Source organism: Protopterus annectens, chromosome 12.part0 (genome assembly GCF_019279795.1).
Source record: "Protopterus annectens isolate FY-2018-M chromosome 12.part0, PAN1.0, whole genome shotgun sequence".
Classification (NCBI taxonomy): domain Eukaryota; kingdom Metazoa; phylum Chordata; order Ceratodontiformes; family Protopteridae; genus Protopterus; species Protopterus annectens.
In genome coordinates, this window is record NC_056746.1 from 491340324 (window position 1) to 491358658 (window position 18335).

The 18335-nt window shown below is 40.3% G+C and overlaps 1 protein-coding gene across 3 annotated transcripts in view; it reads left to right on the forward strand.

Moving 5' to 3' along the window:
- ABAT (4-aminobutyrate aminotransferase) overlaps positions 1 to 18335 on the forward strand; it is a 1409217-nt gene that overhangs the window by 985954 nt on the left and 404928 nt on the right. For all 3 annotated transcript variants that reach the window (XM_044089599.1, XM_044089601.1, XM_044089600.1), the window contains one exon: positions 747 to 864. In XM_044089599.1, coding sequence (XP_043945534.1) covers positions 747 to 864 — 118 coding nt within the window. The remainder of the gene's footprint in view (positions 1 to 746; positions 865 to 18335) is intronic.

Consider the following 18335-nt stretch of genomic DNA (forward strand, 5'->3'; position numbering starts at 1 on the left):
TGTGTGTGTGTGTGTGTGTGTGTGTGTGTGTGTGTGTGTGTGTGAAAAATGTATGAACTCTGCAATCTTGCTGATACACAGATTATAATTGCTTCTTTAGTAGTTACTACACATGCAGTACTGGATACCACTGAGGATCCTACCCCAATTTCCTATTTACTTCAGAGCACTGTCTGGTTAAGTCACTTGCCCAGATTTGCACAGTAGGCAAATGGAGACTGAGGGGAATTGAATCTTGGACTACAGGAAGCAGCTCACAGTTTTAATCCACTCCAGTAACTGGTAGACTTGTATTATCATCTTACATTAGCTGGAAAAAATAATGTCAGCTGCTCTGAAGGTAGCTATGCTCACCACTATACAGGTGCTGCTCTTACTAGCTCTGGTAATATGACTGTTTGCACAGTTTGCAGTTTTAGTAATGGGAGTTTCCAGTCGTTGTGGTTGTGATAATACCTGAATTTGTAACTCTCCATTTTTTTTAAAAGAAAATGTGTAGTCATAGCCTGCTGACAAAGGAATATGTAATTATTGTAGTTCTGATAATTTGTTAATGTACAATTTCTACCTTCATAAAACTGAGCTACTTCCACTGTATCTCAGCGTTGCATCCTTAGATTATAATTTGCTGTGGAGACAGCAGAATGCAACACCCTGAAAGAGGAAGGTTTGTTATTAAAGCATCTTGTTTATAACAGGAGAGAAGTGTATTATTCTGAGACTGATAGTATGTGTTTCATTGCAAGAATGCAGATGCAGTTCATTTCTTCTGTAAATATGAAGAGAGTCGAGGCAACTACTTGGTGGATGTGGATGGAAATCGACTGCTGGACTTGTACACCCAGATATCTTCAATTCCATTAGGTATGTAAAAGGAAGACCATTTTTAATTATTTTCTCCTGTACAGGTAACACACATTTCATTCCCCAATCTGTCATGCACTGACCTGTGTCTGTGTTGTTTAAATCACAGTGACCACTACTTAACCCTTGTAGGGCGTAAAGATGTAAACTAGGGTGCATTTTTAGTAGCCGATCGGGATTGAACAAGATCCATTCCCATCATGTAGGACAACCACAGTTTGCTTTGCTTTGCATTTCTTGACAAATCCAAGGCTGAAATTTCAATTTCTGTGACTATAGCATCATATTTTAATGCAGCCGGCCTTATAGTTATAACACCTCATTATCCATCTTAATGCCTCTACTACAAATAACTGTTATGAATTCTTAGGCTGCAATGAAAAAAAGCATTTATCAAAACATCTTCTGTGAGATATCCCTCAATTTGCATGGGTTATTTCAAAACAATATTATTTTATTTTTGAGACACAAGGGAAAAGAGAGTAGCATTGCTGAACTGCAAAGCTAAATATGCTAGCATGTGATAAAAGATATATAGGAATGTCTGGGAGTCTGCTGTCAGATATACAAAATGTCTTGTAGTGTTGGTTTAGGGAACAAGCACATTCCCTAATCGTAAGTGCAAGACATTTCATCCAACAGTAGACCCTCCACATCTTCCATTTACCCATTTTTTCTGTATTTTTCTGTAGTTTTAGATTTTGCTATTAATGTCATTGAGTTGTTGTTAACTACTGTGTACTTTGTGGAACAGAACGAACTATAGAATTAGGCATTTTTTTCTGAATGGGTTATTGGGCAGGGATTCAGGATTACTGTAAATTAGGACACTTTAATGCATTTAGTCTGCAACTCTCAACTGTCCAGAATTTCGCAGAATGGCCAGATTCTTATTCTTATTTTTGATCTATTATTCAGAAAAACTGTTTTTTCTGGAAAATTTTGAAGACTGAAGTCACTAAACAGTGACAGACATTTGTGTTTCAGACTTCATATTCTTCAAAAAATGCATGCTAATGCAAATTCTAGCAAATTTCTAAGTTTGTAAGACCAATATTTAAAATGTGTGCTTGTCCCCCTCCATTATATTTGGCTTTTCCAGGATTCTTGGCTAATAGGTTGATCAGTGTGGCCTTACAGTTCAGCAAAGAGAATTAAGGCTATGAGTTGCTAAGTGTTACCCTGTAGTTATCCCACATGTGATTCCATCTGCCTCCATTTCCCTATTTGTACCCTGTAGTTATCCTGCATGTGATTCCCTCTGCCTCCATTTCCCTATTGTTACCCTGTAGCTATCCTGCATGTGATTCCATCTGCCTCCATTTCCCTATTTGTACCCTGTAGTTATCCTGCATGTGATTCCCTCTGCCTCCATTTCCCTATTTGTACCCTGTAGTTATCCTGCATGTTATTCCCTCTGCCTCCATTTCCCTATTGCTACCCTGTAGTTATCCTGCATGTGATTCCCTCTGCCTCCATTTCCCTATTTGTACCCTGTAGTTATCCTGCATGTGATTCCCTCTGCCTCCATTTCCCTATTGCTACCCTGTAGTTATCCTGCATGTGATTCCCTCTGCCTCCATTTCCCTATTGTTACCCTGTAGCTATCCTGCATGTGATTCCATCTGCCTCCATTTCCCTATTGTTACCCTGTAGCTATCCTGCATGTGATTCCATCTGCCTCCATTTCCCTATTTGTACCCTGTAGTTATCCTGCATGTGATTCCCTCTGCCTCCATTTCCCTATTTGTATCCTGTAGTTATCCTGCTTGTGATTCCATCTGCCTCCATTTCCCTATTTGTACCCTGTAGTTATCCTGCATGTGATTCCCTCTGCCTCAATTTCCCTATTTGTACCCTGTAGTTATCCTGCATGTGATTCCCTCTGCCTCCATTTCCCTATTGCTACCTTGTAGTTATCCTGCATGTGATTCCCTCTGCCTCCATTTCCCTATTTGTACCCTGTAGTTATCCTGCATGTGATTCCCTCTGCCTCCATTTCCCTATTTGTACCCTGTAGTTATCCTGCTTGTGATTCCCTCTGCCTCCATTTCTCTGTTGTTACCCTGTAGTTATCCTGTATGTGATTCCATCTGCCTCCATTTCCCTGCTCTGTGGCAGTGCTTTGGGCCTTTATGAAAATGAGCCCCATCCAACCTGTACAACTTGATTAAAAGTAGAAAAACAAGTGGGAAGTTTTTTTTTATGTGTGTTTTCTTTCAGTTAGTTAGAGGTATGATTTTGGCAAAGAAGTTTTTGTTTTGGGAAGTTCACTTTTCATTTTCACCCTTGTTGTTATCATGGAAGGGTGGGAATATTTTGTTTAAATCGGATCTTTTTTTACGTTTTTTTTTTTTTTTTTTTTGCACTGGCTTTATTATGTTTAAGAATTAGGTTGAGTGGTAGTACTTTCTGGTTGGCATTTAGCCATTCAGGTCTTAAAGGGGTACATTTAGAGTTTGTGGTTATGATCTGGGTGATTTTGGACTGAGTTGGTGCTTTACAGCAGGCTAACTTTAAAAGATGGGTGTCTTGAGAAAAGATGATGAGATATGATGCTAAGTTAGAGTTTTCATTTTACCAAATGTGTGTACATTTTTAATGGGGAACTTTTATTAATTCAATTGGAGTATTGTGTATTGATGCTGATTCTGTTTATTATAGGTAAGGGTTGGGATGAATGCGGTTTAATGTGTATGTTGTAAATGATATGCTTTGTGTTATGGTTACTTTGGTTTCAGTAGAGTAAGCCTTAGTTAATTACTTGTACTTAGGACTTGTCAATGAAGACCCAGGTGAAGTGGTGATAAATACTTGATGATATAGACACAGTGGTAAGAAACAAAATGCCTTGTACTTTAGCTGAGATTTGCATTTTTATCACACGTGTTTATGAGTGTTCTTTTTTCTGGATAAAGTTATCTAGAAAATAATCACACAGCTGAAACTCAAGTCCATTCATTTATAATGATGCTAACTTCCTAAGATCTTGTGTATTCAAGAGGTGCAGAATTCAGTGTCATGTTTATGTAATTATTATAATTATAAATCCATAAGTGTTTTTACAGTAAAAAAAACATATTTTTTAGACTAAGTGCTTGTTATTGATATGGCTGCTACTCCATTTTGTAACTACCATGTAAGCAGTAACAAATGAAGAGACTGTGAAATGCATACTTCTAAGAAATTGAAAATTGTGCATTTTGTTGATTAGAAGCACTCAGACACATCAACAACTAAGTTAGTTTTGGTTCATTCAGATTTATACTTAATGTATTAGCCATCTTCCCATACTTTTGCGGTTTTGATCCTCATGTTATTTAGAAAAGGATTAGATTGTAGATTTTGATGTTGTAAGTTCAATTGTGTAGTTATTTTTTCTTTATAGACATATTTATAAATTAACATCATGAAAGGCTTCAAGTAGTGATTAGTATACAACAGAAAATAAGTTGGGTAATCAAAAACAAGTTGCATCTTTTAAAATAACAGCCATTTAAAACTCCACTTTCATCACTACAGCACCTGTTATTTATCTAAGTAATGTGTTTTACCTGCAAAACACAATTGAAAACATGCCTGTCCAGTGTGGAAAAGTCACCTTGTTGCTGCAGGTATCATAGAAATATAGTAGCACATACACTAACGTAGGTAATGAGATGTTAGGGTTCATTTGGTTTGGTTCATCATAATGTAATAATAAGAGGCTACAAATCCAGAAAAAAATATCATCCTGCATGCTTAGCAACAAAATAAAACACAAAAATAATGCATGTCATATCAACAGTAGTAGTTCGGTAGTGTACCTTGTACTACGATTATTCCCAGCTCAGCTTGGGCCATTGTTGCATTTGCTGCAAAATGTGTTATCAGCAATCATTTTAATTTCTGCACGGCTGTTTCATTATGCACTTACATGTATGTCATCTTTAACGTTTATACTCTTTTGAAGTTGGATATTTTCTGCTAATTGCTTCCTGGATAAGATGATATCTGCAGATGATCACATAATCAGGTACACTACCTGCTTTTTGCTCCATCAGGTTGCATGTTTAGTGCCTGACAGTTTCTTTTAGTGGCTGGACAACTCCTTGACTTTCATACAGATTTTAATCCCAGTCCATACAGTTTACTTTTCCTGCCAGCTTCTTGTGAAGCCCGGTGCCAGAATCCTTACCAAAGTCCTTAAATAATAAGCCTTATCGTGTTGGATTACAGAATGTCTGTGATTTGAATTCATGCCGATGGCACTTCCACTAGCCTCCCCCTTAAGATTCTTACTACAACCTTTATGAGTTAGAGCTCAGGCTACCTCTTTTTCTAATTAACTGACTGCTTCCTGATGCCTTTCTGTGTGGTACCATTTCATTCTGCAATAGATGAAATCCATTCCATTTTATCAGTAGTTCTTCCAGAACTGTTCTCAGTTCTTTCTACACTGAGACAAGAAAAAGTGCTATGCACTTAGCATGTGTACTTTTTTATTCTGCCTCCTGCTTAATGATTGCCTTAGCTGCCAGTCTGTTCCCATTCAATCCCACCTAGTGGCATAGCTGGACTTTTGGAATTATATGCCATCTTGTAGAAGCCCTTCTCCCTCATAAGTGTTAGTCACCCAACCCATCCTCGAGTCGTGCATTTTTTCTGTACAGTAAACTTTCCAGTTCTACTAAAGAAAAAAGAAACACTCCTCAAATGAAGCTCAACAGCTTTAAGACAAAAAAAAGACATATATTAAATATCTGTCTCTCTCTCTTTCCTATTTACGCACCATGTGGTACCTCGAGCAACAAGCACCTTTCAGCACTTGTTTCTGTAGCAGTTATGGGTTTTATGGGCTCAGGTTGCTAGCCCAAGGCCCAACCCTCCTAGGAGGGTGCATCACACACACTCACACCTAGGTAGGGCCAATTTAAAGTGTCCAGTCCACCTACTGCATGTCTTCGGAATGTGGGAGGAAACTGGAACACCCAAAGGAAATCCATGTGAATGCAGGGAGGACATGCTGACTCCACACAAAAGACACCTCACCTGAGAATCGAACTGGAGCACCTTTTGCTGTGAGGCGACAATGCTAACCACTACACCACTGCACTGCCCATATATTAAATATGCCTGTTAAAATCAGTTTTAGTACATTTCATTATATAGAATTAAAAAATGTATTTTTAAATATGCATGTCATGGTATACCTGGTGTATACCGGACTAAAACTGCAATCTCACATTCCCCTTCCATGCTAGCTGCTTCATTCTCTACTTGGGATTTTTTTGTACTTTGCAAGTTAAATAGTTAATGCACTAAGAGACTGTCTGCTCTTATCATTTGTTCTAACTCTTCTGTATTTCATATCCCTTCCAACTGACTGGAGTCCCCTTTCCTAAAGTCATACTCTTTCATTCTGTCTGCCTTTCCCATTATTTGTATAACGATTGCTGAGAACTTTAACTTGACATGCAGTCTCTTGCCTATTGACTTCATGACTGGCTTCAGTATTTTATTGGAATTTCTTTCAAAAAGAAATAAGAAAACCATATTTTTCACATTCATTGATATAGCAAACATGTAGATTTTTATAACAATGAAGAGATGTGATACTACAGTAACATTCAAGAAGACAAAGACGAATAAAACATAATAATAAATGTCAACTCATGTAAAGGAAATTTATTATCCATCCATATTAGTTCCTCCAATCACAGAAAAGAAGAACTCAAATCACAGTGATAGGTCAAAGTGGTCAAGAACTGAACTGTTTTTTCCTTAAGTGAACAGTTTGAAGAAAATTATTCTACCATTCTTTCACACAAAAAACTTTGCATTGCTCATTCTAATAAGATAATATTAACATTTTCTAGTAACAGCAGCTAATGAGAAAACTTTTTTTTTCCAAAGAACAGTAAGTAGGAAAGAGTACTAATTCATTCCCTGGGTCCCATTCAGAAGATTGATTCAACTAAAAGTCGAACTTTATATGGTCAAGACCATATAATCGATTTTCCAAAATGCCTAAAGCTTTTGAATGGAGATCGCAGTACAGTGGGGATCAGGAAATTTACCCTTTTCCCCGCTGTTGGGTGATCTCGGAGTTGGCTCCCCCCCCCCCCCCCATTGCAAAAACATAGATTTTTGTTGTTTTCTGTCATTCAGCTTTTCAGAAAGTTGACCATATGATCTCGACCATAAGAAGTTCAACGTTCCATTGAGTTTATCTTCTGAAAGGGATCTCATTTTCCATATGAATGTGGAGTAAAATGTAAAGAATGGAGCTTTGAATCTTGAATCTCTTGTTATCAGGGTAAAATCACTGGACAGTACCAACAGCAATGTTCTTATGAGCCACTGTGACTGCAGTCATGCCTGCAATATGCATTCCTTAAGGGATAAAGATATGGTCTTTAGAAATATTATATTGTATAGCTCTATACATGGGCATTTGTTAACTATTAGGCCATTCACCTTCCCATAAATTAAGTCTTATACCCTTTAAATCTGAGTGCTATTCCTTAAATCTTATGGGAGTCACAAATGTAGGTTTCTAAATAACTAATGAATAAGTTCTGTAAAGTGATGTTTAACCTGTTCATTTGAAGGGCTTTAGTCCATTCTTAGTCCTTGGCACAACAATATTGTTTATGTATGCAGGAGTTGAGTATATGAATGCGTAATACCGGAGTGAACCTTACAGAGAAAGCCTTTGCTATGCCTAATACATGGTACCCTTGATGCTAAATCATCTTTTCTGATAGAAAAAAGAAAAACGTTATCATATATGTTTAATAGATGTTACTGGAAATAGTGATGAGTAACTAAGATCCTCCATAAATTTAGCAGTGAGATTATTATTGAATTTATTTAAAGTTTCCTGGGCTTGTCTATAGTAAGTATAATAAGTATAAAGCACCTTCATATTTTGTATTGTTTTTATGATATTATAATGTCTGGGAATATCCACCTGAGTAACACAGTTCCTATTTGGATTATACTTAAATATGCAGTAGATAACTTGTTCAAGTCTGTTATCATTCTAGTTGTGGACGTTTGATATTAATTTTTTGTATGAAGAGGATAGATCTAACAGTGGAATTCTCAAAAGAAATTTCATCTAATGTTTTTAATCTTGTCACTAATATCATCTCATGTGTTTAATCTTGTTAATAATATCAAAGAGGTGCAATGTTAATTAATTTGCAGTAAAAAAAATCCATGTAGATAAAAAAGTTACTATATTTGCCCTACTGTCTCGTGGTAATCAAAATCATACCCATTTATTTAAGTTGTTTTGATAATAGTGAATTTTACTGATCCACTGAGACAGAAGATATAAGGGGGTCCATTAAATTACTTTTATGCCCTCACTTCTCCATACCAGTGTAAAGCCGGTCTGCCTTGGATATGCTTTGGCCTAGTCAAGAGTTTCAATGCCTTCTTCAATGTGTCTTCGTCTGAGGATATGTCGTTTTGCTTTCTAGGGTCTTCGCCTATGGAATCTGTGACTTTGGTGGCTTTGGTTGTGCTATACTCTGACTTCCTTCTTGTAGTCCCTAAAGACTATCTTTTTGCTTTGACCTATTAGATAACTGATTAAATCGAAATACTTTTTTCTTCTCAATAATCTGCTTGCTTTTAATTTCTTTTTTAACACCTTTTTTGAATTGTCACTCAAAACATAGACAAGCATTTATTTATATAAAAGGAGACAAACCATTTTAACATGTTCACAGTTACAGACATTATACATCGCATATATTGTTTTATATAATAATCATCTATCCAACACTACAGCAGTACTTCTCTCTTTTGCTTGCTGACTTATCATCTCTCCATTTGGCTTCTCATGATATAATGTTTCAACCTCTTTCATTTCTCAAAACTTTTGGGTTTCTAATACCATGACAGGAATGGACCCCAAGTCAAAGTACAATTAAAGTTCATGAAATTAGTATTGTCTCAATCTTTGATTTCAGCCAAAAGTGCTCTTTGTAGCACTTGCAGTGTGCAGAGTAATGACTCCTTCTGCAGTTCGTTCGGAGTTATATGGATTGGTAACATATCTAAATATGATTGTAGGTTCTTTTTATAAGACCTGTTGCTCCTACTAGTATTGGAACTGTCTGGGTATCTTTTTTCCACATTGCTCTTATTTCTGCCTGCAAATCCTGATATTTTATGATTTTGTGTCTCTATACACAAGACACTGTAGTCACTGGGTGTGGCGATTTCAATGATCAATGCTACCCATGTCTTCTTTTCTTGGACCACTATATCCAGTTTTGTAGCATCTGTCTTTTGAACTGTTGGTAATGGGTGATCCCATGTAATATAAACTTCATCATTTTCTATGATGCTTTCTGGCTCATGTTTCCAGTGTTTTTCAGCCACTTCAATACCATAATGTTTGCACAATCCCCATTGCAACAATCATACTACATTATTATGCCTTTCAGTATACAGTCCTTCTGCAATTACTATGTCGCAACCAGCAACAAGGTGTGCAACTGTTTCCAGTTCAGATTTACATAACTTACATTTGTCTGTTTCTCCCACATGTTCAATGGACTTTGCAAACCAACATGTACATAGCCCACTTTCTTGGGCTGCTAATATTAACCTTTCATGTCTGAATTTGCCTCTCCTTAACCATTCCTGCATTTGTTCCTGATCAACATGATGTGCTTTCAGAAGTTTTCTATACTTGTAACTATATTTATGCTTTTTCCACATTTCTTGCTTTCTCATCTGGTCCTTCACCTTATATTCTTTCTTTTGTTTTTTGGCACATTCAGTTGCTGCCTGATTTCTATCCACTTCTGGTTTGATTTCCATTCCTGCTTGATGCCGATATGCTTCTGCTACATTAAGCAGAGAAGTCATCTTAGATTTATTCTCCTCATGTTTCAAAACTTTCACTACATTTCGGTCTTGTGAGGTCAGCAGATATGTGTGGAGTCCCACAACTGCAGATCTGTGTATGTAATCAGTTTCAAGGAGGCCCATCCCTCCCTCGGAACGGGGAATATTACAGTCTTGGTATACACTGATTTTTATAAATTATTTGGTGAGCATGCTTCTTGTTTTCTTAATGTTCTGTATGGCTGTTGCTATTCTCCTTAAGGATCTTCATCCAAAATCCCACATTTTCCTTATTTCTTGAATTTCCTCCTGCCTCACATTCATCCCTTTCCACTTTGAATTATAGCTTTCTGCTTGTGTTATATATATGAGCCTTAATTGTGTAGCTCTAAAATATCCCTTCTAATCAAGTAATCCTAAACCTCTTTGCTCTGTTAAAAGGATCAGCTTATCCCACTTGACCTTTGCCATCTTCCCCTCAGAGATAAATTCCTTCAACTCTTTACTAGTTATTGTCCACAGCTTCTCCTCTTGTTGATAAAAAATATGCCTGACCTATATACAAAATTAAAGGAACTAAAACATTTTCACTGATTGTATCTTGCTATCCTTTTCCATAAACAGGAGTTTCCAGTTTCTCAGTTTTGTATTATCTTCTGCTTAGTCTCTTCCCACATATTCTTAGCTGCCATAACAGGAACCATTTGTATCCATACTCCTAAATACTTCATCTTATCATGTCCCTATAAATATGAATATTGCTGAACCAACTCATGAGTGGATACATAATTTTCAGCTATAGCCTTTGTTTTATCCTCATTAATTTGATATCATGAAAGAGATTTGTAACTGTCCCAAAATATTCCAAAACACTGAGATGTGTTTTTCTGATTTTATTGGGTACAAAATAATATTGTGTGTAAATAAATCCAACTTTTCTTGATTACTATACCAGTTATATCCTTGAATTTCTAAGTCATTTATTTTCTTTGCCAGTGGCACTAAATATAAATCAAATAACAAAGGAGAACAAGGACACTCCTGCTCGATTCCTTGGTTCAGACAGAACTTATTAGAGAGGACCCCTCCCAGTTTAATTCTTTCTTCTGATACCTCATATACCCTCCTCATTAACCATGTTATTGTTCCAGTGCTAACTCAAGAAAAGCGGGTATCAGCATAGCTAACCCCTAGAGAAAATTATCTTCAGCCTACCCTGCATGAAGTAGGAATTTTGGTCTAGCAAGCTCAGACAAAACCATGGAGTACGTTTCAAGCAGGACCCCGAGAACCAGAACATGACCACAAATGCTTCAAATTTGGCCTGGAGAGTCCATTTAAGTGGCCTCAAGGTCTAGCATAAATGGGAGTACTGAAGAGGAAAACGCATGTCGATGTAAAATAAATGGTAGTTCTCATCCAATCATTCAAAGCATTCAAGCCTGTGTGGATAAAAAAGCAGTACCGGAAGTGGTGATGGACAATACAACAGTCATGTGATACATAAACAAGCAATGGTGCATTGACTGTTAACACCTCTGGATGTTAGCAGTGGCTTCTTCTTTGAAAATAACTGTACAGTCAGAGTTGAGCCCAAAAGCATTCTACATCGCATCCTAAGTAAACACAGTGATGGACCATCTAAACAGATCTAGAACAGGTCTCCACAAGTGATGTTACACAAGGATGTATTCCTACAAATAGTTCACAGGTGATTGTTACACAGAGAGAACCTTTTGTTTCTGTTTGCAAGAAAACTTTCTCCAGAACAATGCATAAAGAAGACTGTGCAGTGGATGCCTTTTTGAAATGGGCTGGTCAGGTTATGTGACCATTCCCACAAGTCCTTCTTTTCCCCCTGGTTGAAACAAAAAGGAAGGGGGCCATGGGTGCTGCTAATATTAGCCTTTTGTTCAGGCAGCATTGGTTTTCCTCTTCTGTTGGTGATGCCCAGGGTGAAACCTCCCATACTGCCCAAGCAACTGGATCCTCTAACCTACTGCAAGGGAGCCCTGATAAACTCCAGCCTGAAGGCTATGCAGCTCACAAATTGAATTATATGACCCTTCTTCCCTTTGAGCACCAGTTTACAGAGAAAGTTGTGACTATATTGAGAGAGGGTAGGAAGACCATGAAATCTTATATGGCCAGTTGGAAATGGTTGTCTATCTTGTGTCTAAAGGAGAATGAAGACCCATTCTCAGCCTCAGTGTCTGTAACTCTGCAATACCCATCTGAGCTGTTTAATGCAGTATTGGTGTATGCCTCATTGTAGATACCTTTCTCAGCCATATCAGCCTTCATGCTGGTGTATCACCATTTAGCATCACAGCAGCATGTCAGACAGTTTTTTAATGGAGTACTACTTTTGAGATTACATAAAAAAAAATTGCTCCTCAGTGGGACCTGAGTTATGTGCCACAAAAGCTCATGCAGCATCCGTTTTAATCAGCTTTCACTGCATCCCTGAAAGTTTTTATCTTGGAAAGCTGCCTCTCTGCTTGCCATTGCATCAGCTTGGAATCTGAGCTGCAAGCATTATGAGCAAGAAGCCATTTTTAGTGTTCCATAAGGACAGGATCAGCTTATGGACAGATCCTTCTTGTATGCACAGGATGGTGACTGAGCTTTTCCTGATTCAAGCCATACAGCTGCCTGCCTTTTTCCCAACCTCAGAACAGGAATAAGATAATTTTACACATCTTGAATGTGCTTAGGTAGTTAAAATATTATTCAGACAAAACTAAAAACATTAAAACTTTAGGTAATTCTCTGTGCCATTTGTAGCAAAGACAAAGAGAGAAAGAGCGAAATTGAATATAAACAGGCAATTTCTAAATAGTTGGGTCACTGTATCTGCTTTTGTTGTTCATATCCTGGAAAAAGCTAGAAGGGCATGCCAGATCCCATAGTTCATCAAACACAATAGCCACTGTGGCTTACCATAGAAGGGCAAGTACACAGGCAATCCTGAAGTCAGCCACCTTGTCTTCAGACCATATTTTCTCCAAACATTACAGGCTGGCATTATCTCAAGGGTAAGGGATGGGTTTGCCACTGTAATCCTCTAAGCACTATTGTAGCCCATTCTAATACAGTAAATTTCCATTCCTTGTGAGCTTTGAGAGTCATCCACATAGACATCATCCCCTGCATGAGTGATCCATACAAAGAGCATTACAGATGTTCTTCATGTTTCATTGTTGCAGTCATCACCTGTGGGTTATCCCTGCTGTGTTAGCCCTTGGCTGGCCCAAATACCAGAGTAAATGTTTTTCTTCATCAGCTGCTGTCGCTTATTGATTGACGTCAGGTCATCAGTGCTATAATGCAAGGCAGCCGACACTATTACATCAGTCTTTCTTGCCATGGAGCCCGTAGCAGAAGCAGTTTGCAAGTGTGCCGGTTGGTCATTACCATAGTTTGAATTACGGCTGAAAATGTCTAAAGCTAAGTACCCCGTTGGGATCCTTTTTTCTTGCACTAACCGATGTCTGAAAAAGTTAACAATTGTCTCACCTGTGGAAAGCAGATCCTACACTGAGACTTCCATTCATACTGCATCACTTGTTTAGGCCCAGACCACGACGACCCCGTTGCCAGTTTTGTGCCCTCTTTAACGCAAGAACCATTCATTGTAGAACTCTTATTGTAGACAGGTATTTTCGTCTTCCATTTTCACATTCCAAAATGGTGTCCATCATCCAACAATCTGTAGACATTCTGAAAAAACATAGAGATAAAGATAGAGACAGACCACACAAGGCTAAGCCTTCTGATGACTGTACCGCTAAGCAGGTCATCAGTTCTCCGGAATTCAGTGAGGCACTTTCGCAGCCCCTGATGCCCGATACAATATCTACTTAGGACTCTACTGAGACCATTTCAGAGTCCAGTATTTCACAGAAATCCTCTTCATCTTCCGAGCCTTTGGTTGTCTCTGCTTTGGTTGGGTCAGGAGCCGCGACGCAGGCACCAGCTTCCGAGGAGGCCTTTCGCACTACCGAATCTAGACAAAAAACAATGTCTTCTCATCCAACTTTCTCTCAGACCAATGAATACTCTTAGGCCTAGAAGCCAGGCCACTCCTAGAAAATCTACCTCTAGCCACCATCTTAATCCTGCTCCACCACCCTAAGCCCAAATGCTTAAAATGGTGAAGGATCTTCTCTCCCTTATTAGGAGCAGTCAGGCCACAACTTCTAAAAGGAAAAGATACCCTTCTCCTGAAATACTGACAGAACAGGATTCTGTGGAATCTGATTATTCAGATTTTGAAGAGGAACAATGACCTCTGACTGCTTATGAGGATTCAGATGTAGAGGAATCCATTCCTTCTGCCTCTCCACCAGAAGACTTGTCCTTTGAGGAAACCCTTCACACCCTCAGGGAACATTTCCCCTGGGAATCCCAGGACTTCCCTCAGTCTAAGAAAAAAATAAAAGAGTTTCTAGACCTGCCCCAGCACAGACCCTTGGCCATTCCCCCTATCTTAGAGGTGGTGGATGATGTTTTCCATGAATCCAGCTTAGCCCCTAATGCCCTCTCACCTGCTCCCAGTAAACCTGACAGGTATTACAGAGTACCAGATTCTCACAATTACCTGTACAGAAATCCTGCTGCAGACCCGGAGGTCATTACACAGGTACCTAATGGAGCTAAGGCTAGCTCTGCTAACAATCCTATTCCTTCTGACAAGGATTCCAGAGCTCTGGACAGATGGGGTAAAAAAGTATACACCTCTGCAACCTTAGCTATGAGAGCACTCAACTGTCAGTTCCATATGTTAAAATATCAACAACACACTTTGGAACTACTGAAGCAAAAAATTTCAACCTTTCCTGACTGTGCCAATTCAAAAGAGTTAGCAAATTTACTGCACTCTACTTGTCAAGTGGCCAAACACTCATTGCACTGTGGATATGATGCCCTAGAAGCCTCAAGCAGGGCAGCAGTGTCAGGATCTGTCATTAGGAGACATGCATGGTTGAAGGAACAACCTCTGCCTGATCATGTCAAGTCTAAATTAATTGATGCACCCTTGGATAAGGACAGCTTGTTTGGAGTAAAAGCAGAAGAGGTGCTTAAAAAGATGGAAGATAAAGCAAAATCTATGCAAACAGTAAAAGATTTCTTTCAGGTACAACCTCCTAGGTTCAGCAGGAATTTTCCCTCTAAGCACTGGTCCTTTCCTGCACCTAGCAGACAGGGCCAAAGTAAGCCCCGCAGGGACAGACCACCCAGGCCCCTATCCCAGGGACAGCAGAGAACCAAACAGTGGACCACTTCAGCCCCAAAGGCAGGGAGTTGTAAGCCATCCCTCTATGGCAAAAACTCTCAATGACTCTCCCTCCCCCCTCTGCCCTCCTTTCACTCACCAAAACCTAGGAGGAAGGCTCTCTCTGCAAAGAAAATTGGCTTTCTGTTACAAAGGACCAATGGGTCTTAAAGATCATTTTTCAGGTATACAAATTCTCTTTCAATGAACTCCCAATTCCAAGAGGGTACCCAGACTTACCTCCAAGTCAGTGGGCAGAGGCACTGAAAGAAGTCCAAACTTTCATATCCCAAAGGGCAGTAGAACCTGTCCCCTCAGATCAAACAGGCAATGGCTTTTATTCTAGGCTATTCCCAGAAAAGAGGGCACTGGCACCCCATCCTGGATCTATCTATTTTGAACACTTCCCTGGTGGTCCCCAAATTCAAAATGCTAACTTTGCAGCAGCCGCTGCCTATGCTGATGAAAAAATTCCTGGTTAGTGACCCTAGACCTAAAAGATGCCTACCTCCACATCCCCATAAGGGAATCCTGCAGGAAATTCCTGTGCTTCAGAACAGGCTCACAACACTTTCAGTTCTCTGCGCTACCCTATCTACTGCTCCCAGGGTATTCACCAAATGCTTAGCCCCGGCCGTAGCATTTTGCAGACAGAGAAATATATAGATTTACCCTTATCTGGATGACTGCCTCATTCAGGCAGAGTGCAAAGAAAAGCTGCTCCAGGACCTCCTCTGTGTCAAAACCCTCCTAACGTCCTTAGGGTTCACCATCAATGAGAAGAAATCAAAGCAAACACCCACCAGGAAGATCATTTTCTTGGGAGCACTGCTAGACACAGCATCCCAAATGGCCTTCCTATCCCCAGAAAAGCAGAGCTTCCTGCCTCTGCTTTACCCAGCTGGCTTCCAAAAGTCACCTCACTGTGAGGAAGTTCCTGCAAGCCTTGGGGTACATGGCAATCCTCCTAATTCCTCTGGCCAGGCTTCACATGAGAAAACTTCAGTGGTATCTAAAGAACCTTTTGTGTCAGCACTCTCAGCCTCTAGAGACCTCTCTCCCTCTGATCCCCTGTATAAGGGCCGAGTTTCTCTGGTGGGCAGAGGCCTGTGCCAAGAACAGGGGTCTTCCCTTCATCCAACGCCATATCGGGCAGACCCTCACCATCGATGCCTCAGGCATTGCTTGGGGCACTCACTTACCAGGTAGGTTCACCCAAGGTCTTTGGGATGCCCAGCACCTTCCCTTACATATCAACCAGAAGGAAATGATGGCAGTACAAAAGGCTCTGACATCCTTCAAACCCCATATCAGGCTAGGGGATCTCCTTATTAAAACAGACAACACCACAGTAATGTGGTACATCAGCAAACAGGGAGGGACCCAATCTTACCCTCTTTGCAGGCTAGCTGCGAACCGCTGGCTGACAGCATCCTTATTGGGATTACACCTAATAGCCTAATACCTACCAGGGATCCACAACACCCTGGCATACCACTTAAGCAGAAACTTACTGGACCCCCCACGAATGGCAGCTTCACAAAAAAATCTTTTTGCAAGTCACTCAGGAGTGGGGAACTCTGGAGGTGGATCTCTTTGCTTTGCACCTCAACCACCAGCTAAAAAAAATTCTGTACCGGGGAGTATTATCACCTAGTGTGGAAGGTGGATGCCTTGACCTTCTCCTGGAATTCTCTCTTTGTGTACGCTTTCCATCCTCTGCCTCTTATTCCCAAGGTACTGATCAAGATAAGGGAGGAGAGACCAAAGACCATCCTCATTGCTTCAGATTGGCCCAGACAGCACTGGTAATCGTTATTGCGCAGTTTGACATTACAGCCTCCCAGGCAGCTTCCCCTAATCTCAGACCTCTTGACTCAGGTGTAGGGGAGATGCAGCACCCAGACTTAGACTCTCAAACTGTCAGCTTGGCTAATACTCTAAAGGCAAACAGGAGGCCCCTGTTAAGCAAACAGGTCCTTGACATTATCATAGAGGCCAGAATGCCCAGCACCAGAAAATCTTATGCAGGGAAATAGAATAGATTCTGCTCCTGGAGCCAGTCCAGAGGGGGCAGTTCCTCACAACTTTCCATCCCTCTTATCCTGAACTACGTAGCGGAGTTACTCAGTAGTGGCCTCTCCTTCTCTTCTATTAAAATCCATGCCTCAGCCATTTCAGCTCATTTCGATACAGATCAACCCCTGTTCTCACATCCTTTGATTAAACAGTTCCTCAGAGCGGCTTCTAATATCAGACCTCCCAGAAGGCCACCACTCCAGCCTGGGACCTGAATTATGTTCTGGGAAAACTAACTTTACCACCCTTCGAACCTGCTGCTTCAGCAGAACTGAGATACCTCTACTGGAAGACTGATTTCCTACTAGCTATCACCTCAGCCAGAAGGGTTTCAGAACTTCATCATTTTCCATGCAGACAGGGTCTCCCTGAGGACTAACCCCTCCTTTATGCCCAAAGTGGTATCTAATGTGACCCCCAACCAAGCCATACATCTACCCACCTTCTTTCCTAACCCTCAAAACAGGGGGGAACATTCTGCACTCACTAGACATGCACAGATAGCTCAGATACTACCTGGGCCATACTAAACCGTTCAGAAAAACAAACCAACTTCTTATCAGTTTTGCCCCAAGAGCAGAGGGGAAGCCCATTTCCAAGCAAACCATTTCCAAATGGATATCACACTGTATCCATTTCTGCTACAGATTACATGGGAAACCACCCCCTAAGTCTATTCATACCCATTCCACTAGGGCAGCCTCCACAGCATTCCTCAGAGGAGTTCCCACCAGGGACATCTTGGAAGCTGCCACCTGGACTTCTGTCCATACCCTTACAAAGCATTACCACCTACCTCTTTTCTCTAAGGCTAGGGCAGGGTTTGCCTCTGCAGTTCTGCAGGGCATGCTGACTCAGGCCTAAGTCTCTTACTAATGCTACCACCCCTCTCCTCAGCTTTGGGAATCCTTCCACAGGTGATAACTGCAACAGTGAAACAGGAAGAACATAGTAGAGCTGTGTACACCTACCATAAATGTAGATGTTTGAGTGTATTCACTGTTGCAGTCCTGGCTTCCCTCCCTCCTTCCCCCTTATATCTTCTTTCCTTATAGAGACATAAGTTTCGTATGGTGGCTTTTAGCCAACAAGACAACTTTACCATATTTTCTGGGGCTACTGACTGGTCAGGGCAAGAAAAACTGATGTAATGACATTGGCTGCCTTGCTTTATAGCACTGATGACCTGAAGTCAGTCAACAAGCGACAGCAGCTGATGCAGAAAAACATTGACTCTGGTTTTCAGGCCGACCGAGGGCTA